Source organism: Diorhabda carinulata, chromosome 3 (genome assembly GCF_026250575.1).
Source record: "Diorhabda carinulata isolate Delta chromosome 3, icDioCari1.1, whole genome shotgun sequence".
In the NCBI taxonomy this organism is placed as follows: domain Eukaryota; kingdom Metazoa; phylum Arthropoda; class Insecta; order Coleoptera; family Chrysomelidae; genus Diorhabda; species Diorhabda carinulata.
In genome coordinates, this window is record NC_079462.1 from 27,629,588 (window position 1) to 27,653,151 (window position 23,564).

At 32.5% G+C, this 23,564-nt stretch overlaps 2 protein-coding genes across 3 annotated transcripts in view; one reads left to right on the forward strand and one right to left on the reverse strand.

Annotated features, from left to right (window-relative positions):
- The window catches only part of LOC130891512 (PDF receptor), a 156,137-nt gene that overhangs the window by 1,041 nt on the left and 131,532 nt on the right, over positions 1–23,564 (forward strand). For both annotated transcript variants that reach the window (XM_057796318.1, XM_057796321.1), the window contains exon 2: positions 15,359–15,405. The gene's annotated coding sequence lies outside the window, so the exon portion shown is untranslated. The remainder of the gene's footprint in view (positions 1–15,358; positions 15,406–23,564) is intronic.
- On the reverse strand, positions 326–12,961 carry LOC130891511 (uncharacterized). Its single transcript, XM_057796311.1, has 7 exons — positions 12,780–12,961; positions 9,361–9,489; positions 7,233–7,773; positions 6,978–7,166; positions 4,419–4,508; positions 1,656–3,147; positions 326–1,503 (listed from the first exon to the last, which is right to left on the reverse strand). Exons 1-7 carry the CDS (start codon positions 12,878–12,880, stop codon positions 359–361), a joined length of 3,687 nt encoding a protein of 1,228 aa, XP_057652294.1. The 5' UTR covers positions 12,881–12,961; the 3' UTR covers positions 326–358.

Sequence of the window (23,564 nt, forward strand, 5' to 3'; positions counted from 1 at the left end):
TTACAGTAATATTTTACTTTGTGAAGAATTTGTCAAGGAGGGGAATTTTCAACCTGCTGCAGTTGAATTGAAGCCAATTGCGTGTCCCTAAATCTCTGTCACTATAGCAAATTGTTTATTTTTGCTCAAACGAATATCATTTAACAATTCCAACTTAGTATATGGATCACTGTCTGACTTTTGAATACACATATAATATTTTTAATTGCAATTTTATTAATACCCTTTGAGATTTTTCGAACTTGAAAAGTTTTATTTTTTCATGCAATATCAAGTTTCTGATGGGAGATTTCAGTAATTTGTTTTCAAAATAACAGTTCTTGTGAAATGAAAAAAATCTGAGATAAAATAATATATTTTAAATATCATTATCATTGTTATTATCTACAGCTAATGTTTTAAAAAAACTCAATAAATCACTGATTATTCCGACTTCATGTCTGATAAGAGGATCCTCATTTATTCTTCTTAAAATATCTGACTCGTTTTCCAGTAGTACATTATCCATTTTCGAGAAATTATCCACCGTTTTATCTATGTTATTAGATATCCTCTCTTCCATATCCTTGAATTTATAATATTTATTAATAGGTATTACATTTTCTTCCATTGTAGATTCTTTCTGGGGTGATGTTGAAAATCGAGTTTTTTTTGACATTTTGTTTCTCAAATCTTCAACACTCTTTCCCAACACTTCTTTCAAGAAATTTTTGACTTTGACTCTGGTATCGTTAGAAATTTCTTCTTGTTTAGGTGTCTCCATCGAACTTCGTTCAATATTTTTGACCGTTGACCGTCGTTCCCTTGTCACCTTTTCTTCATCAAACTTATTAGCAATACGGTTTTTCAAATCTACAAAAGAATTTTGATTCAATCCATTCAAATTGTCAACCATCTCTTGGTTCATATTAGGTGCAGGCATTCCACTAGACGTGTCATCGGAATTTTCTAATTGCTCTTGCAGTTCGGCGTTTCTTTCTAATATTTCTCCAACAGCACGTTCTAAGGTAGAATGATCTTTGGGGCAGCTTATATTGTGACACGAGCATAATTTCTCTATGTCTACAGATAATTCAAGTGTCCCGTCGGGTTGTTTGTCTATTTGGAGAGGAAGCTTTATACCATTACCGACGAAATAAATATCTGAAGGACCTTTGTACGATATTTGCATATCTCTTGAAGATGGAATTAATCTTCCTAAAGTATTAGATGCTTCTGTTCCATCTTGAATTCGACCTCGAATAGAAATATTAGGATTTTCTTCTATTTCGTTTATTGCTTCTAAGGTTTCCGTTGCCTTCGGGTTTTTATGGTTCAAGGAGTCGTCTAACCTCATTTCCCAACTATTATCCAACGGTTGACTTCCTAAATTATCAATATCTGGATCTTTGGTAGTCGTAAGGTCTTGAAGTTTTTCTAAAGCTAACTGAGCTGATTCGATAGTATTCACTACTGGTTCTTGAATTACTTCAGCTTGGGCATTGCTAGAGTCTATAGGTAAGCCTAAAAATTAGAACAAAATTAATATTGATAGAAGCAAAAGAGGTCACAGATTGATTGGTGATATATCACTTTTTGGAGACAAAATCATCAGACGTAATACGGGTACAGGTTTCAAAAAACTGTAATATGGAGAGGAAAACTTGTATACTAACCTTTTCTAATAGATTCTTCTGTAGCTTTTCTTTGGCTAGCTATATTCTCTCTGGTTCTGGCAATTTTCGCCAGTTTTTCATCTTGTCTGTCCTTAATTTTTTTCAGTAGCGCGTTCGCCTTTGCACCAAGCTTTGTTTTTCTAGAGGTAGTTTCAGTTTCTTCTTCCAATGATTCTTTCGAAGATTCCATATTACTTGGTTTAAACGTTTCTTTAAGGGGAAGAGGACTTTCATTTCTGAGCATCTTAAGAGATTCGTCTTGGGAAAGTTGTATAGGATTCTCAACAGAATTTTCGGTAGTACTTACTCGTACTTGAAGTGGTTCCCAAAGCTCTTGTTCAGAAGGATTCTCCGCTTTTATTGACAATGGTTTAAATTTTTCTGTAGGCGATTCTAGAAGAGGAGCACTTTTTTGATCCAATACATTTTGTGAGAATACATCGCTTATAATATTATCTGGTGATGAAACTCCTAAGATAGGAGTTTTTTCATTGAAATCTTGCGTATCTCCAGGTGAACTTATCATCATATTTTCGAAAGAACCATCGCCATTATTGTTTGTCCGGAAATTAGGTTGATGCCAATGATGATGGTGATGATGGTGGTGATGTTCTCTAGCTTCCGGCTGAATTGGTTTTTTCAAATTTTTCGATAAATCGTTCGATTCAGAATATAATGCTGGAGGCTCCACTATAAGATCGTTTTGATTGAGTTTGGGATCAGATGTATATGTTTCATCATTCTCATTTGGTTCAAATTTCGAAGAATGCCAATGGTGATGGTGATGATGATGGTGTTCCCCAACTTCGGAATTTCCTTCAACATTTTGTTGACTGCTGATTATTGGTTCAGGTAGAGAAACCATTTCGGATGCTTTGGAATCTAAATTTGGAACATTGTCAGTTTGTATTATAAATTCTTGTTTGGTTCCTTCTGTGGATGGGTTATTGGCTTCCATTTCTTGTCCAGTACTGATAGGAATATTAGATCGTCTGAAAAACAGAGGAAAAACTGACTCGAATGGAAGACGCTTGTCAAGTGGTTGCTCTTGTGGTGTCAATTGGTTGTTAGTAAATTGTGGTAAATTATTGGAAAAATGTGGGTGCTGCTGTTGTTGTGGCTGAGTTAAGGCTAAAAGCCTATCGGATTCTCCAATTCGTTTATCAAATTCCGATGATGGATTCAATGTCCCAGCAGATGGTATTTCGTTGGTTGGGTTGCCAGATCTTGATAAGGTATGGTGATGATGATGGTGGTGGTGGTGGTGCGGTATTCTCATAAATTTCTCAGTGGGTATTGCCATATTGTTGGTTAATGCTGGATTCATATTTTGCATATTATTCGAGTCTCTCATATCAACATTTTCACTTGATTTTAATTCTGGGTTGATTTCTATAGTTTTTATGTTATCTGGAGTAGAAAACGCTGCACTGCTTTGAGATACCGATTCTTTATCTTCCGGCAGGGGATTCGTATCTCCAACTAAGTTAGGCTAAAAAAGCATACAATTAATTAAATTAAAGAAAATATGAAATTGCTCTTTATTGTCAAATAAATCAGAATCTTCAAAGCTGTACCAACTTATATTTGTAATTCAGATCAACTCGAATATTACTGTTATGTCTACGAATAATAAAATCAAAGAGAGAATTGATCGATGGAATGTAATATCGCACTTTTACTTGAAAATGAAAGGAAAACATAATGAATTGATTTTACGTATAAAAGAATGCTAGAGTGTCTAAGAAGAGGCTCAAATGGATAATAAAATTTGCTCAGGTTTAGATCAGCAATTAATGTTTTCAACAAAACATCGTATGGACACGGCGAATGAAAATGATTACTTGAATGTGAACGTAATAACAGCTAATATATGACAAAAAATTTAAAAGAAGGATGGAGTAAAGACTGCTTATACTTGTTGCCCTCTACAAGATGAGATATTTTCTACTCTTATGAAGTTGTAGTACAAAGTTCGTCTTCAGCAACAATATATTAAGTGAGCAGTGAGATTTAAGAAATAAAAAGGAAGAGACTACTCATTCAACTATAAGTTGAAGAATAAAGAGACTGCAGAAAGAAAGTGAGAGATGGTGGAAGTCTGAAAGAAATCCCTCTGCGGGTGTATTCCGAAAGTCATTAATACACAATACTAGTTACATAATTATGAAGCAATTTGATTCATTTCATTAATGAAGGCGTCTTCAAAGTGACTCCAAAGGAAATGGATTGACATTTAATACGAATCTAATTGAACTATGAATAAAATTATACTGTCATTAAGAATTAAATATACTGGGGAGAATAGGCAAGCGCCCGCAATAATTTGATGAATGGGAAACTGATAAACCTCATTTGAAGATATAGTCTGTAACGAAAACATAATTGGATGAGTGGATGAGAGGATGATACATATTTTATTTATTCTTACTTAAATGGTATACCGAAGCGCTTATAATACCTATTCCCACTAACAAAGGAATGCCACTGAATTTTCTACTCGTTCAAGATAAAAATGAGTATACTAGAACTTTCTCAAAACGAGAAAATCCATTACCGAAATATTAAAAGCGTATAAAAGAAAAAACATAACTCCGTTCTGATTATTTTGTTTTGTTATTAAGGAAATCAAATACATGGTTTTTATAATAGTTTGAAATACATGGTCTAAGAGTAGACTTGATTTCGGAAATTGGTATGATCCTGAACGACTAAAATAATATAAAGATAAACCATTAATTACATTTTGAATTAAAAACATACCTGATTTTGTAAACTATCAGAAAATATTTGATTTCGTGGTTGATCTTGATGTAAGATGTTTAGGTCGCCTCCGGAATTTCTATTTAGCATCTAGAAAAAAAATTGAAATAAATTCTAATTTGTTTCTCAAGACAGAGGGGGCATAGTGGGGCAAATTTATTTGGTACCACAACTATTTTAATGAACCAAAATTAATGAATCATCTTTATTACGATAATTTAACTTTATTATCATAATTTAAGTTTATGCAGATTGAATTTTCTTAGATAATAGACAAGTTTTTTTAATGAATAAAATAAGAAAATGCAATAAGAACAAAATCGCGACGTATATATTTTTTCAGAACAACAGGTTTTAAAGATTATGGCCGGGCTTATGGACACGATTTTGGACTCGAAAATATTTCTTCGAAAAAGGACGCCAAAAATTTATTGTAAATTGAAAGCTACCTACTCCTCTTATATGGAAATGGGGGATTTTGGATGGCCGAAAAAAAACCTTATTTACGATGTCAAATAATAGGGCTCAAATTAAAAAAAAAACTTTCTTCTGGGCCAACCTGAACATAAAATTAAAATTTTAATACAGAAATCGATTCCTCGTTAAAAAATAATGGTGGTTCACGTTTAACTCTTTATCGTACAATGTCCAATAATTTAGTGTGCTGGTGTTTCGCCTAGTGTGGGGCGGTTTGAAGTAACAGTGACTTTATTATTATTGTTTGACAATAGTAGGCGGTTAAAAAAAACTGATGAAGCTATTGTTTTGTAAATTTAAAAATGAAAGTTTTTCAGAATACTGCTCACACTTTTTAGTCTACTAAAAGTAGTGCACAATTTGATTATTTGTAGCTGAGTGTCCAGCATCAAATCTGTTCTTGAAAATATTTGTATTTGCAGCAGTCTGTCTCTTATTATAATGCCTTCTACATATATACTATACGATTTGTCAAAAAGTTTTTCCGGGGCAACTTTTCTTGAATGCCCTCTTAACTGCTGTTTTATATTCATATGGAAAATGTACAAGTCGCAAGTGTAGATGTGCGCAAGAATTTTATAGGTTTCTATTAAGTCTCCTCTGAAGCGACGTTCTCTGAGAGTGGGTAGGGCAAATATCATTAGGCGTTCTTCATAGCATAAATCTTTCAGCGGGAGAGGTATTTTAGTAATCCACAAAATATGGATTCCACACTAAATGCGCAAATTCAAACTTTGGCCTTATAAAGGCATATAAGTGAATGAGTTGTATTTCTTGACTATTTGGTTAATATGTACATCCCACTTTAGGTTTTTGGTTACTATAACTCCAAGATCACATTGCTGATCAACTGTAATAATATCCACACCTTTTAGTGTATAAGCTCTTCTGGTATTATTTGCACCAATGTGTAGGACACTACATTTCGTTTCATTGAGCTTTACTATGAAAAAAGAACATAATATCTTCTTATCTGTTCAAACTTATTCCAACTAGTTTCCCATATTTTCAAATATAATTTCAATTCCTATAAAAAATAGTTTCGCGCATATTTCTTCCAACACCTCATCATTAATCGCTCAATATTAAGTTATTTGTGCGAATCGGAGGGAGCCAGATTAGGTGAATATAACGGGTAACAAATTAGAAGGCTATTTTTTCTGTAATAATAGCAAACAAAAGGCAAATACGATGTCGTGAACAAATGTGGTCATTCTTCATAAAAAATCAACATAGTGGTCAGTTATCATTTGCCTTTTTCCCTAAATAATCAATAACCATTACAACATTGGTCTCCCAAAACCTTGTGGTGAACCTTTGATCAGCATTAAGAAATCGTGGCACCCATCTTGCATATATTCAAAGATCGATGTGTACAAGGGATTTTATTAACACTTTCTGAAGTAGTTACAGTAAACGATCATCTTAGACGTTCAGCATTATCCGCGTTTATATCGCCTCTTACCAATCATTTAATATAATGTTCTTAAAAGTCATCCTTACGTCATACTTCCCTCATATCTTGATGTGATTGTCACAGATGAAGGTGTTGTGGGAAAGAACTTAAAACCGGAGCCTCAAACAAATGATGGTCACAAAGCAATTAGAAAAAAGAACAAGTTACTAAAATACTTCAAAGAAAAAGTTATACTAAAAAGTAATGGAAGATCTAGTAAAAGAAAAAACGGGATAGGTCAGTTAAATTCAAATCGGCCCATTACGATTCTCGTCAAATATTTGTTCTATTTTGTAAATGATTGCGGCCAAGTAGTTACTTCAATTTAAAAGCCACGATAAGAAATTAATTCTTTGCCATTTAAATTCATTGGGTAAGAATTGCACGAATCAACCGATATTCAAGCCAAAAGTCCAGTAGAGGTATTGTTTTATTAGACGCATTGTTACTTGTGATGAAAAAAGAATTAATCTAATCAACATTGTAGCCGAATATAACTTTCTGAGGAAGAGTCTTTAGCTGTGGACCATAAGGTTACAAATAGAAGAATGCATGTGGCTTTTGTATATTAGAGTATACTCGTAATTTATAGAAATTCAAGAAGTTTGGTGATTGCAAAGCCTTACCTGCAAATTCTCTGGATCTTTATTCAGCAGTAGCGGTGTTCCTACTATTGAAGACATATCTGGAGCCTCTTCTATAACATCAGGATTTATCATCTGGTGCATTACATTTTCTGATTCAGAGTCCCGCAAAGTCAATTGTAGCTGTGGGTTTTCATTGGTTTTAGCATCGTCAGTGTTTTTGGAGTGTAACTAAAAGAAAAATGAGGGGATCAAGAAGTAGTTCTAATTTAGTCTCAAATATTTAATTGGAATTACCTTTTCTAGTGTATCGGAGATAATTTTTTCGATTTCATTTTGCTCCAAGAAATATTCATTTTTCGTTAGTTTCTTTTCATTAATGGCGTTCAATACGCTTTGCTTAATTTTTTCGTTATCTGGAGAATCGAACACCATCGGTTTATGTTTTGTACCTTTAACGGTTATAGTCACATATTCCACTGATTTGGTATCCCAAACAGATAATAAATTGAGAATAATTTCCATTAACGGTCCGTTTGTCATGGTAACCGTATAAGTATTGGGATTATTTTCGAAATTTGATCTGCTTGATATAATATCGTCCGACGGTGTATCTTCTAACCTTGGATCAACATTCGAGTCATTTTCATTGTCACATATAGAAGCCCCTTGAATACACCACTTCTCACAAAGGGGACAATCATTTAAGTACTCGCAGTTGTTTTTCTTAACACAGGCTTTACATAAAGTTTCGTATAACTTGCGTCCTTTTTTACCTTTATCTTCTGATAACTCAGATTTTGGGTATCCAAGTCTAGATGATAATGTTGAACCAAGTCTAAAAATAAAATGTAGATGAATTCAAATGTAAATATATATTCTATATAAAGAATCGATTCTCAATAATCAGTAAATGATAGAAAATACGTAAAAGAATAGGTCTCTGAGCAATTATCACAGTAGTAGTAATTTGACTTTCCTCGACGCCTCTAATCATTGTCAGGAAATAGTAAAAAGTGTCGCTGGCGACTATTTCAGGCAATAAAATTAGAATTTTTTCTTGAAATCCATTTTGTATAAATAGCGTTCAACTATTCTTAAAAAAACATCAAAAACATGGCGTCTCTCTTCAGAGTTACAGCAATAAACTGAATTTCATAATAAGGATTCGCATGTGAATTTATATGTCAATGGAAATGTATTACTTATGTAGGCAGTGGCTCAATCATATTGAAACCATATTTTATATGTGTTGATTTACAAAGCTCAAAGTTATTTTTTTGAAAATGAGTGTAGTATTGTCAAATAACGTAGAAAGTCAATTGTAACAGTTGTACTATCTAATACCCCACACAAAAACATAACTTTTGGACTGCGCAGTGGGTTATGAGTAACTTTTATGAGTTTTTAGCCGTTCAAAAGTGGCAAATCTTCTTGTAATTAGACTTTCATATAAATGGAAGTGTGTTTCATCACATATAAAAGCAGCATTGTCATTTGCAACGACATCAAGCGTTCTCTGACAAAAAATCTATTGTTGAAGAAAATCACGTTCGTGAAGCTTCTGAACAATCATCATCTTGTAAGGATGGAATTTAAGTTTATCCTGACACTCCAAGATTGAGCATGCAAGATTCAAAAATCTATATAGAATTCTATTATAATATTATTGCTATTCTAATACAACTTAGTTATTTTAACAATGAGACGTCACTGAAGGCGGCAGAATCATTTGTTATTTTTCACTTTTACTTTTTTTTTGATCCTTCAAGTAAGAACTGATTCTGATGCAGAAAACAGACGAATTACTGTGTTGCGATTAAGTATCACTCGACTATTTATAAAAGTTTTGTAGATTCATTAGATTTTGAATACCTTTCAACAGTAAATATGCGATGTGTCACTCTCTGCTATTCCATTGCTATTAAAGGATGTGGTTCATCTACGGCTACTAAAACTGGATGTTCTATCTTACAAAATTCCCACAGTTCCCCTCCAATGATAACACGATATCAAACATTCATAGGTTCTTTCTGTGCCATTCTGTATAATACATTCAAGGTGGAAAAAAATGAGAATAAGTTGGTAATTGACAACAAAATATAAATCGGATAAACCTAAATTTGAATTAGTTACAAATAATTGAAAAAAGAATAAAATTAGAATCCCCACATATTTTGAAGTTATTTCAATCATAATTTCTATAAAATGAAATGATTTAAATGAAAATATGGCGAGGAAACAGGAAACAGGAAACAGGAAACACCGGTCAACAAAATACATTTAGCATTCGGAATTTAATGTACTTTTTCTGAACAAAAAAGCAGCACCTATTTCATCTTCTAAAAACATGTAGATAAAGAGCGTTCAAGGAACTGTAAGTAAATAGTCTGATGTTTTCCTAAATTTTAATAAACAAGATTACCTGCTAGTGACACATCTTTTTCCTCTTTCTGAAATGATATCAGCCGATAGTTCTAAAGGTGTATAATAGGTATTTTCAGTGTCTCGAATCTTTCTTATTCTTGAAAATTCTTCTGCGCGTTTTTTGAATCTGTAAAATATCGTTTTTTTAATTATTAAAGATCTAATTTGAGAAATAATTATACAAAATTGAAGTATTATTTAGACTAACTTTATTCAAAGAAGTTATGCCAGAGGATTTTTCATAAATTTGAATCATCAAGATCAAAAACAAAAATATGCCTGGGGATATTCTAATGTGTGATGAGGAAAGTCTTTGAATAATTATCGATATATTGAGACAAAACTTCATTAAAGTAATGCTTAGAGCCATTCTTTTCAAGACGATAAGTAGGTTTAGAATGTTAATTATTTCAAAAAAGGAATAAAAAAATTTATACATTTTGTAGCAGATCTACAAATGCTTCGATTCGCTCGAAATCTAATGCCGAATGTGTTCCGAAAATGCCTGAAGTCACATGATATTTCGAATATATTTTCAGTTTGACAACGGGATTGCGTAATCAAGCGATTTCATAACAGATGGACTGAAAAGATCGTAGGCTAGTAAATAAAAAAAAATTTATTCGATATGATTACAGTACAATTTGTCAAATCAAGAATTTCCTAAGCAAAACAAAATCATATAATTATAAAGTTTTTCCAAGTACAAAAAAAGGAAATGTGAAGAATTCGAGTCGTCTAAATTCTATTTCATTAAATTTACGTTGAAATTAATCAAAATCTACATTTTTGGTCCTTGATTTTTTGTCTCCTCTGTTTTAAAATTATTTTTTTCTATAATTTCTGAAAGACTGATAAAAATTTGACGTTTCAACTAATTTCAGTTTTTATCAACATATTTGAAAAGTCAAAAATCAAATTTATGGGTTATTCGCCGTATAGTCCTTGTTTGGCACCCAATGATTTCTTCTTATACCCGCAGATCAAAAATAAATTGCGAGGTCAACGTTTCTCTACACCTGAAGTAGCGTTCAAATCAGATGTTATGTATGTACTTCAATCGGAATGGAAAAGGGTCTTCATCTTAATGGCGAATATTTTCAAAAACAATGAAGCCATATACAATTATTAATATTTGTTTAAATCTGTCTATTTGAAAATTTAAGTAGGGCTCCTCGTTAATATAAGTAGGAGACATTTACTAAATAATATCCAATCAAAATATCAGGTTAATTTGTAATTTGTATTTTGTAAAATTTATGTAAATTTGAGACATACATTATGGATTATAATTTAATACTATGAAAACAGTAAAGTTTAGCTTGTGACACATGTTTTAAGAAATTTTGATAGTTAACAAGAATGTGATTTGCATTTGAAGGCGGAGAATAATAGAAATTTCAATATATTTGTTTATCTATCATTAGTGTTACATACATCAAGTATTTCACAACATCAACAAGGTGACATTTTGAGCCCATTCTTGTTCAATTTAATTATGGATAGAATAATTAATAGCGTAAGAGAAGTTTCTGGAGGATACAAGAGGAGACGAAGATATAGAGAGATATAGATATTATACTTTCTATACTATACTATACTATACTATACTATACTATACTATACTATACTCTCTATAAAGATATTATACTACGCCGACGATGCCGCCGAAAACGAGGATGACCTGCAGCGTTTGGTATATCGGTTCCAAACAACAGCGGAAAACCTTAATATGCAGATATTAGCAAAAAAAAAAAGAATCAATGGGAGTAGAGCAGACATGAAAACAATGAACAATATTGAAGGAGTGAGACTAAGAGATCAAATAAGAAGCAGAACAGAAGAGAAGATCTGAAAATTTAGGATATAGTACGATTCACGAGATCTGGACAGCGATATTAGAGAATCCACGTCGACAAAAAATGGAAGATCGACGGCATAAATAAGCAAACGATGAAAAACCAACTTCAAGAAGATCTCCCGGCTGACATTCTAAGAATTTGCACGAAAGCTGCACATCTACTTCTCAAGAGGATGAATAGTAGAAGAAGTAAGTCTTAAGAAAATAGAGAAAAGAAGAAGAACAAGTTTTCATAAAATTTTCACTTCATTCTTATTGAAAATTTAGATACAGATAGTATTAGTAGATATCAAAATTAGTTCCTAAAGAAAGTTCTAAAAGTTGTTGCTTTTCTCACTATAATAAGAGAATTATATGAAAAGTTTCCGACATCAACATAAAAATGTGAGCATTTAACTATATAACTTAAGAAATATAATTGTGCATGTGCTGAGAGATTCTCACTAAAACTTCATCCATTTGGACGCTAAGTTTCTGTTCGATAATTGTATAAGTGAGTTGTGGCGAAGGTATGATACTGAACGATCGTTAGATTGAGATTAGAGAGATAGGAGAAGCTATCAACATTTGCGTTTGCACACATTGGACCAAAAGCGCATTCAAATGAACATTTCCTAGGCCTTTTGAGCAAGACTTTTTGCGGCTATTCATAATTTGCAGATAAAACCTGGATCCACGCCTTGAAGAAAAAACAGTGCAAACAATGGATTACAAAAAGCGAACTTGGTCCGGGAAGGTCAAGGACGGTCTCATTGACCGAAAAAGTGATGGTGAAGAAACAGAGAAAAAGAAAGTGTTTTTATCAGGACAACACACCTTCTCTCGTCAGACGAGGACGTTATATTAAGGAGAGAGACTGCAACAATTATTTGGAAAAGTTAAAAAGGTTGGGGCATCACTTGAAAAGGGGCTCAAAAGGAAACTATGTGCTAAATGGGAATGATTATGGTACAAATGTATTGGTTAAGTCTGAAGCTTTTCAAACAACTATCATAAATACACAAGGAAACTTTTTCATATCATATATTTCACTAGTCTAAATACGACCTGAAATATCGAAATTTTATGCTTTAAAGTCAAAAACAAATTTTGTGTAATCAACATTAAACGAAAGGAGTTTATTGCTTATTGATTCATTGTTATTGTTCATTCATTGTTATTAAGAATATTATAATTCAATTCTAAACATACATTTATACTTGTGCAAAATTTTTTAAAGTAACAATATCTTACACAAATTTTATATAAAATATTATGTAGTTGCACATAAATATATCTGTTAATTTTTAAAATAAAGAGTATGAAACCTTATAGTATAAACATTTATTTTTATATTTAATATAAAGTTCTTTCTTAATAAAATTCTTCGCGTCATACATTGTAAACTACTGAATTTAATTGAGTAATATGATTATACCAATTAAGAACAAGCTGTATAATAGAGGAAAATTGAATTCTTTGAAAAGTATATCAATTGTGTAGTTAATTTGAATACATCAATGAACCGACAAAATTCAAATTGTTATAAGAATAAGAAATTCAATATTTTCACTTACCCATTGATACCTCTACCAATACCGTTGAACTTGAGTTTGCGAATATCTTTACAATGAGAAATTATCACAAAGGATAATAACAAAATTATGGAAATTCTCATCTTAACTCATCAAAAGTTTCAATCAAGAAACCAAATAATAGATTAATTATATTGTGATAATGATATCACAATGTTGGAATTGATTTTAAGTAGGACACTATTTGGTTGTTTCAGCAATTGTTTGAATTTATAAACATTTGTTGTTTTGTTGTTTTAATTATTACATGACAATTTCAATGCTATTCGAAAAAATTTGTTTATACGTACATCTGAAACAAGTAAATAATATTTTGAATCGGTTAAAAAATTTAATGTACAGGGTATCTATTACCAATTATTTACACTTATCCTGAATTACTATATATTCTTTCGTAATATTAGACGGTAGAAATTATTTTCTACGTATGTGTATTATACAATTTAAGAAGTAAGGAATAGAAATAACATAACGAAATACAAGAAAACAATATCATCAAACAAATTGAGGTTCACATCTAATACAACTTGTCTATCCTAAACGACAGTGGCCATAATGTTCTATGGTACCAAGTTTTGCAAATTTTTTCTAGGGTTTTTAGGAGAACCTGTGTATCATGAGTGTCTTGACCACGTGTGGTCACCAGCTACGATTCAATCCAGTAATAATTGTGTCTGTTATATACCTCTAGATATGTCAAGGGTGTCATATCCTTACCTACATGAAATTTGTTCTGTGAAATTTGTGAAAGACTAAGTGAACGTGGTGTTAATGTGAAACGTCTGCTCCTCTCGTTGATTGGCCATATTTTAAAGCTCAAAAGTATAATTTCCACAATTCACAACTGGCTGTTTTTCAAATTACAGCCCACATATTGGAATTGAATTTCGAAAAACGAATAGCATAGAAACAGCAAAACCTGGATGTTCGCCTGGACCGTATATTCCTGGCCTAGTTACAAGGACTACTAGTCTTTCTATTCTACCTAGTAAAATAAACGTGTCAAAACAACTATGAGGATAGACGTCAACTAGTGGGGATATTCAATTCGCTTTCTTAAAAACGGGAATTAAATTTCCCAAAAATTGATTCCAGTTTTTGCATTTCTCTTGTTTCTGCAATCCAATTATGGAAATAAAATGGAAACACCAAATAGAAAACTATTTTCGAGCCATTTAAACATGTAAAGTATCGAAGGAAATATAAAATCGTGCATAGATGTGCTAAATCATTTTGACTTCTTTTAGTTGAGTTCTTTTAGTGTTGAAACTTTCCCAGCCAAAATAGCAGTCCAACTGTATAGCCTAAGCGTGAAATATATGTATATGTTACATCCCAAGCCCGATCTTGTACGGAGTCGAGCTTCGTACAATGAATTTGTACGAAGTCCGATCTGTACAAGCCATTTTGTACGAAGCCGAGTTTGGCGGACTTCGGACAGAGATGATTGTACGAAGTCGACTCTGTACAACGCTGGTTGTACGGAGTCGGAGCATCGATACTCACTCGGTAATGAGCGCGCTATTAAGATGTTAGTAAACACAAACGTAGTAATTGTGATTGAAAGTATGTTCTCCGGCTAGTTGGCTACCATCTATTGTTAGGTTAGGTTAGGTTAGGTTAGGTTGCGTGTACTACTTCGGAATAACGCGCTCATTACCGAGAGAGTATCGATGCTCCGACTCCGTACAACCAGCGTTGTACAGAGTCGACTTCGTACAATCATCTCTGTCCGAAGTCCGCAAATCTTGGCTTCGTACAAAATGGCTTGTACAGATCGGACTTCGTACAAATTCATTGTACTCGACTCCGTACAAGATCGGGCTTGGGATGTAACATATACAAATTGAATGTGGGTATATTATCTCATAAAATGGAACTGATAGATAGTAACAGCTAAGGTTCATATTAGGAACGAAAAATTTTGGATACTAAAATGTGATTTGCATATTCACTATTAACACAAAGTTTGTGAAGAAAAATCAAAACTCAATACTAACTCATAGCAACTTATAGTATATACGTGTATAAATTTTGATTTTGTTATTTAAAAATCAGATTAGTGAAATAATAATACGCTTCATTATCGGGAAGTATCTAGTAGGTGTAGGTCAGCGTCTCGATCCTAAGCCAATTAATTTCAATAAGAAATATAAAAAATTGATATCAATATTTCATTTTATTGAAAGTTTTGTGGTTAATAACCGAATAATTTATATGGATTCAATTGTAAGATACCATAATTGTTTCAAAAACACAGAAAACTGAAAACATTCAAATTTTAAATAATCTAAAATTTTTATCTTAATTGGATTTATTCCTGTATGGAATATACGAAATGTTTAACAGTTTCCGATCTAAAAAAGTAACAAGACATTTTTTTCTGAAATTATTCTTATTTTTCAACATAGTCTTCTTTTAAGTCTATACACTTTTTCAGCGATAGTCTCACGTTTTTAAAATTTTCAATAGTTGTATTTCTTCATCCAAAATAAGCGTTTTCTCCCTTCATTTAATATACGATGCGATATACGATACGTAATACTCTCCTGTATTTTTAGATGTTTATCCAGTATTGGCAGTGTTAATTTCGATGGTGATTTGGATGGTAAGCATATTTTATTTTAATCATTAATTTCATTTTTGCAGCTGGATGCGTTGATAAAAGCACTAAGAAATCGAATAGTATTTTTTTTCATCATTTCAATAATCAATAAAAAAAATCAAATCAAATTGTATTTATTAATCCTATTCCTACGGTTAGTCGTTTCCGAGATATTTGAGGTTTTAAAATATTATTGTATTTTTTAACATGTTTCAATTTTTTATGTATACTTTTAGTAGGTTTTGTAAGAAATGTCACTTATTTAACTGTCATTGGTCAATTATTGATACTTTCGAAAATAATTAAAATGGCTCGTTCTCAATTTAATAACGAAGATTAGTTTTAACATGTCCATAATCAATGCATTCTTCAAGAAAAACAACAAAGAAAATGGACATAGTAATCTCCAAATGGAACTAGTAAAATGAGCAGCTTCGACCTCTGCATTCATACTGCAATACTCTACATTCAACTGCGTTCATACTGAATACACTGTTTACACCACCACGAGCGCTAGACAGTTTAATTGTGAGTGGTGGTGTAAACAGTGTATTCAGAATCCACGATCTTGACTGTTTGTCGTTTTAGGAGTGTGGTAGATGTATATACTCATTTTGTTTAAACTGCGTTCATTCGAATGCAGTTTTAATCAAAAGTGAGCGAACGCTGTACCCAACGCGCGAATAGCAAATGCGTTCTTTTGATATGACGATTGCCTCTTATATCGATAGTTGTGTCTGTTTTTGATCATCTCGAGCACTCGTGGTCAGTCCAATTAATGAGGGCACCATTTGAATTCAGCTGTCCAAAATTTCACAGCCGTAGAAAAAGGTGCAAAGTATAAGTACACAGTGTCTAGCTCTTCTTTCATTTGCGTAGGCATATTGCCTTTCAAACAATTTTTGCCTTTTTCAGAAAATTCCTAACATCGACACATTTATGTGATTATAGAATAGGAGCTAAGCGTCCCAACTCATATTGGTAGGTGTTCAGATCTTCAAGTCGAGGTCGTAAACTTTTCAGACAACCGTCGTATTACTTTGTAATCATTCCATACGTACATTATAAATTCTTATATTATTGTAGTTAATAGCTCATTGTTTTCAGAACACATTGCTTGAATAGGTTACTCATTTTTTGTAGTGAAGATATACACTATGTAGAATAAGAAAAAAGAATCTGCTGTTTACATGTATTGTTAGTTCTTTACTGAATTATATTTTGTACCTCAACTTCATCTTTACTGTATGTCTGTTCATTTTCTAATGTTTTACCCCGTATAATTGCCATAAAAAAATTTTGAATGAACACCAGCGTTCCTAACAATATTGAACACTAATTAAATGCCTCTACCTATTGTGTAATGCATGAATATGTAATGTATAATTTCACTTTTAATAAACTCTCGGAAGGATGCTTGAGTTTTTTAGTCGTCCTTACCCCGCCACTTGTCCTTGTCATCTTGAAATTCAGCAGGATTTTGCTGCTTACCACTTATCTTTATTTGGATGAGTTATTTCGATTTCAGGTCAGTACACAAAAAGCAAAAAAAAATCTTGAATAATTTTACTAATTTATTCGAAATAAAGGGAATTAATGGCAGTGAATGATTAATAAGAGAAAAATTCAATTGAATGTTAATTAAATATAAATTGAGAACTAAATATTTCGTATTCAAATCGTCGCATAAGTTTTGAATGGATTGATGCATCAAAATTTGGAATCTTTGCAATTAAACTAGACATAAGGCGGAATATCTATAAGCATAATTAGACTTTTTTTGAAGTAAAGAAATAACTGTGAGAATAGTTTTACATTTTGATTAATCAAAAAAATATTGATGACAAATGATGGAAAAGATATACGAGGATATATTGAAAAATTCTTACCCTACTATAGAACCAAACAAAATTTCAATGTCAAAATATTTTATTACTCAACATATTCTCCTCTTGATTCGATACATTTATTACAGCGTACCTGCAACGTCTCTAGACCTTTAAAAAAATTGTTACTTCTTGCTCTTCAAACCAGACCGCATCTTTTATTACCTCCTCGTTAGAAGAAAATTTACGACCTTTTAAACTTTTATGAGTTGAGGAAAGAGATGATAGTCGGACGGAGCCAAATCTGGTGAATAACGGGAGTATTCTAGTAATTCAAACCCTAAATCACGAATTTTTTGCTTGGCGACATGAGATTTGTGCGAGAGTGTTGTCCTGCAAAAACAAAACACCTTTGGATAGCTTTCCGCGTCTTTTCTCTTTAATTTTCTCCCGTAGAGTGGTCAGTAATGTCGAATAGTAATCCCCAGTTATTGTTCTACCCTTATCCAAAAAATCAATCATGATTACTCCATGGCAATCCCAAAAAACTGAAGTAACAACTTTTCCAGCAGATTTTTGAACTCGAAACTTCTTAGGTATTGGAGAACCAGAGTGTCGCCATTCCATCGATTGTTGCTTTGTTTCTGGATCGTAGAACTGTAGCCAAGTCTCATCCATAGCAACAATTCGATTTAAGAAGTCTACATCGTTTTCAAATCGAGCACAGATCGAACGCAATGCTTCTACCCTTGCACTCTTTTGGTCAACATTCAAACATTTGGGGATCCATTTTGCAGCAATTTTCTCATGTCCAAATTGACGTGAACTATGTGATGAACGCATTCGTATGAAATATTCAGTGCTTCAGACATCCGTTTTAGCCCAATTCGACGCTCTGATAAAATTATGTTATCGATATGTTCGGGAACTGACACAGAAACTGGCCTTCCCGATTGGTCATCATCTTCAAATGAAAAATTACTTCTTTTGAAGCTTGCAGTCCAATTTTTCACGGTCGCCTATGAAGGACATTTATCACTAAGGGTATTAAGCATATCTTTGTAAATCTGCTTACCTCTTAACCCTTTTAAATACAGGTACTTGATGATGGCTCGATACTCCAATCTTGGACATCTTTTTTCTTTTAATTTATTGGGTAACTCTGGTTTACTTTTTTGACGTCAAACTTTACACTGACACTTCTAATAAGTTATTGTTCGTTGCTTTGGTAACGCAATATTTTGTTTATAGATGGAACTGGTCTAGGCTAACTAGATATCAATACATCCTCGTACTGGTTAACTCCAATATGATTTTCAGGGCGATATAATAATCTTCTAAGCAGAAATGATCGAGAAGAATATGCTACATGATATTAAGAAATTATTATATATAATATTACAATATTATAATAAATGGATACACGGATATAAACCGGTTGCAACAGGTTCAAACTAGCAATCACAAGTGCGTCACTTGAGGACGTGTTTCTGTGGAATTATGCTTTTGGTTTATTTGTTACAAAGTTGTATGTTACGTAGTCAGATGTTTTTTACGTGTTTAATTTTTAAATAAATACGTGGTGCTGTAACATTCGGCCTGTTAGTTTTTCATAACAAAATTTTGAAAATTCCTTTGTGCATCTATTGTGGATCCGTAGCTACACATTGTTGTCGACCTTCCCCTCTATTCTATAGACTTTGTGGTTACAGCCTTTTATCTCTATATTAGTATTTATATAACTTTATTTTACTATAGCATGCTATAACATTAGACACATTTTTGCACACCATGTATAACTTTTATTCGATCGAAAACATACCTTATAAATACTTGAACCGAGTTACAAGTTTTCTGGCTTTATGTTGATACCGCAAATATACAGTGAAACTTGATATGCAACTATTGATAAGATTTAATGAAGTTTAGAAATTCCTCGTTGCAGTGAAGTCAACGTACAATGAGAGAAATCATCATTCCAACATGTAAAGAGGACAATAGCCGAGTATCATTCACGTTTTCACAACATGAAAGGAACTTTTCCATGAAAAGATGCTTCACATTCTCAAATCTCTGAATATTTAATCCGTACGAGAAGTAGTTTCGAACGAAATTTCAATAATTTATTCATACCGTAGTTTATAAACCATAACTATGAGCATTATCTCGTTGTTGAAGGAAATGTGTACAGTATGTAGAGATAGAGAATTATTAGCCTTTGGATATATTATAGAAAAGTGAAATCAAAATTCTGTAACCAGTGTAAATAAATGTTTCATTTTCAAAATCTCTAAAGGACTTTAGATCACGCATTACGCTAATTTAGTATTTTAATCCGTTATTATACAAAGAATTTAAGCCGCACGACTATAATATTAAAACACGCGCCATACTCAACCACCAATGTCTATGAATTACACTTCGTTGCTTTTGTACTAAAAAAATCTCTTAAGATTAAACTAACTTTTGATGAACTCTTACCGGTTCTTACAAATGATCATCGGAAATATGAAGAACCTTTGACGTCGAGTATTCCAAAACGTTTTACGAAATTACGTACAAAAGGAGTGGTATGGGGCTAAAAGTCAAGAATACGGTAGATGAAGTAGCAGTTCGTAGCCCAATTTGGCCGTGGCAAGACTGACAGTGTGAGGTTTTATCCAAGTAGGCGATGTAGATCACATTTCCAGTCCATACAACAGTTTTCGCTTTCTTTGGAGGATGTTATCTAGAGTCTTCTGTTTTGACAGCTGCTTTGTATTTGGTGTGTACATATTTCGTCGACCATCATGGAACACCGATAAAAATTCTCCAGATTCTGCTTAAACAGCGTCAAACAATTTTTCCTCGGCTGCGTTAGTTGTCTGAAGGGAACAAATGCGGCACCCACCATTTTGCTAGCTTTCTCATGTGCTAAATTTTATGCTGGATTTGACCAACGTGATCTTTTAAAATGCTTACTGTCTCAGCTATCTGCCTTACCTTCAAATGGTGGTCTTTCAATAAGAGATTGTGGATTTTTGTTACGTTATCCTTGCGATCACGCTGGAACCAATTTTTGGCTGAAATTTCGACAATAACCGTCTACGAAAATCTACTACTGGATACTCAAATGCTCTTGCGGTATTCTGGCCACCGGGCGGCTAAGTAGTTGTTTGTCTGTCTTCGTGAGAAGAAGGATGATAACAAAAATTATGTTAAAAATTAACAGTGGATTTTACTTTGTACATGAATGAGAGATAAAATCTGAAAAAGAATACATCAATCAATAATAGATTTGAAAGATAATCGGTTAAAGTTAAAAGTGATCCATCTGAAAAATAAGAATTTTTCAATGCTTCCAGCTCAGTCAATATCTAATGCATGAAATGTTCTCCTTTGACACGGCATGAAGATTTGGTATATATACCCGCATTTCTATGGTTTCACAGAATGATGACTCAATTTACTTTGTAACGAATGTGAATTCCAAAGTTCACATCAAATATGTTGTTAATCTCTTTCATATAAATTATAGGATTGAATACCTTTATTTAGGAAGCTCAGAGATACTTAAAAGATTTAGAAAGGAAAGCAATGCGTTAGTGAAGAAGAGAACAGAACGGAAACCAGATGAGCCAAAAGGGCAAATATCAGGTCTATTTGAATAACGTATTTTTCTAGAAAATATTTTTGATCTATTGACTTATCTCCAGCTACAATATTTCAAGCTCTGAAAATTAGTTGAATTATTAGATCATTATATGTTTGAAACGTACCATGCTTTAATGCCTAAATTCGAATTTTAATATGAAAAAGGATTATCCATTTATCTCTGGTGTGTTGTAAATGTTTTTGTAGAAAATCGAAACAAAAGGGTTTATGTAAATTGGTAGGTGGTTCATTTAATAAATACAAACAAGTGTAACTAGCGCCTTTTATTAGTAAAGCTGAATTAGTGTCCAGTTAGAGCTACGTGAAATTCCGGAATGAAATGTTCAATCAGTAATTTATAGAAAAACAAAGCTTAAACATGTGAAGTGTTTTTATGTTGGACGTATTTTTTTTCCAATAAAACGAAATTTACGTGCCGATGCTATTCCGAATTTCGCAGACGGACGGTAGAAAATATCTCGATAAAATATTTGGAAGACATAATGTTGGTGATACAATTCGATAGCCACCATTAGTTTCTTTTTTTTTGGAGATAGTTAAAAGACAAGGTTTATCAAAATAGTCCGACTAATCAAGAGAACCTGAAAAGCAGAAAAAGAATGCTATTAAATAACATACGAGCTGAGGCTATTCGAAATTCCTTAGAAGGATTTTATCATTGCCTCAGAATCTGTCAAGTTGATAATGGAAGATAATTCTCGTGCAGCTCTGCATTTACAACTTGGACAGTCTTAATGCATAACCTTATATAGTGGGGTAAACACTTTTTATAATGATTGATTATAAATGAACAAGATCAAACAAACAATTAAGACATTATATTTAACCAAGCAATTTAAAATACTATTTAATACCTGTCCGTTAAAATAATTCTAATTATTCATTTGAAACTTATTGAGATTAAATAAAACCCAAACAAATAGCGCAGCGGTTATTCATCCAAAAATAAAAAAACATATTAACTTTTCAGTTGCACCATTTTTACTACACGCATGTTACCATTTCACATCCTACACAAAATAAATTGACGTTCATATTATAACAAATTCCTTATCAAAGTTTGATTTGTTTCACGTTCACTTTTTCTACTTATTAACTGGCTCTCTACAAGATTGTAGTTGCTGAGACCTTGCCTCTCGAACTTCTCCATTTCTACTTCAAAGACTCTTCCACTTTTGTCAGTCCTTCTGCTGACGCAACGAAACGACATTAAGCGAGTCAGTATACCTATATATCATAAGGAAACTCTTCAATACTTGTTTCTACGAGGTTTTCAGCAAACAACGGAATCCCTTAGCTGAATAAATTTAATACGGAGGGTTTCTAACCAAAAGAATCATTCAAAGGGCCAAACAGAATTTTACAGGATGTATTCATGTTACAACAATTATATACAAATATTTTTTAGAACAATTCAAAAGCTTTGAACTAGATTTTCAATTAAAAATTCCAGTATTTCATTTAAACAAACAAAAAATAGCTATAAAACCTCAGTGATACATGGTCACTGTGGTCACTCGAATTCAGTAACTTAATGCCATTGACTACCTATCAAACTAAGATGGAGATATTAGTTCGTGAAAAACGATTGCCAATCTGAATATAATGAGATTGAAGCAATCGAGAAGTTTCTTGAACGTAAGAATGTTCCTTGGACTGATGAATTACTTTAGGAAATATATCAAGAACTTTGCTACGATAGCAAGGCTTTTGACATATTTTACAAAGAGAGATGAACTTCAACTGATGAAATGAATAACGGGCAGTTGTTGAAACCTTTAAGTTAAACCTTATGACCTGTTTTAGTTAGCTAAGCAAACAATTGGAAGCTATGAATGTATTTTTAAGACAAACAGTACAAGAATATGAAAAACATGGTTCTTATGAAGTGGCTGTTGTTTAATTCTTGAAACATTTTGAATTTATCTAATAGGGACTGCTAACGGATTGTAATGCGTTTATAACATATATATATATATATATATATATATATATATATATATATATATATATATATATATATATATATATATATATATATATTAATCGGGTTAAAACGTTCTTCGCCGTCTTCCGATTCCCAGTTTCCATTTTTCTCGATCTTCCCAAAGATCTTCTTCCAATCCTCTCTCTCGAATATCCTTCTCGATACCTTCTCTCCAGCTTAATCTTGGTCTTCCTCTTTTTCTTCTTCCTTGTGGTGTCCAATTTAAAATTTGTTTGGGTATGCGGTCTTCAGGCATTCTTTGGACATGTCCGTACCATCTTAACTGATTCACCCTAATGTCTTCCGTAATCGTATGTTGCAATTTCATGATCTCACTGATTCTGTCGTTTCTTATTTTTTCCAGTCTTGATATTCCTGCCGCGCGTCTCCAATAATCCATTTCTGTGGCTTCCAGCATTTTGACTGTTTTTTCTTTTAGAGGCCAGATTTCGCTATTATATGTTGTTATACTTTTTATTATGCTATTGTATATTCGATGTTTGTTTTCCTTGGATATTTGTTTGTCCCACAATACACTATTTAGTTGTCTTATTGCTTGTCTTCCTTGGTTATTTCTTTGTGTTATTGCTTCATCTAATCTTCCATCATTAGTGATGATCATGCCTAGGTATTTGTATTTTGTACAATGACTTATTTTTTGTTGTGTTTCTTCAAGTATTAAATTTTGTTGTTCT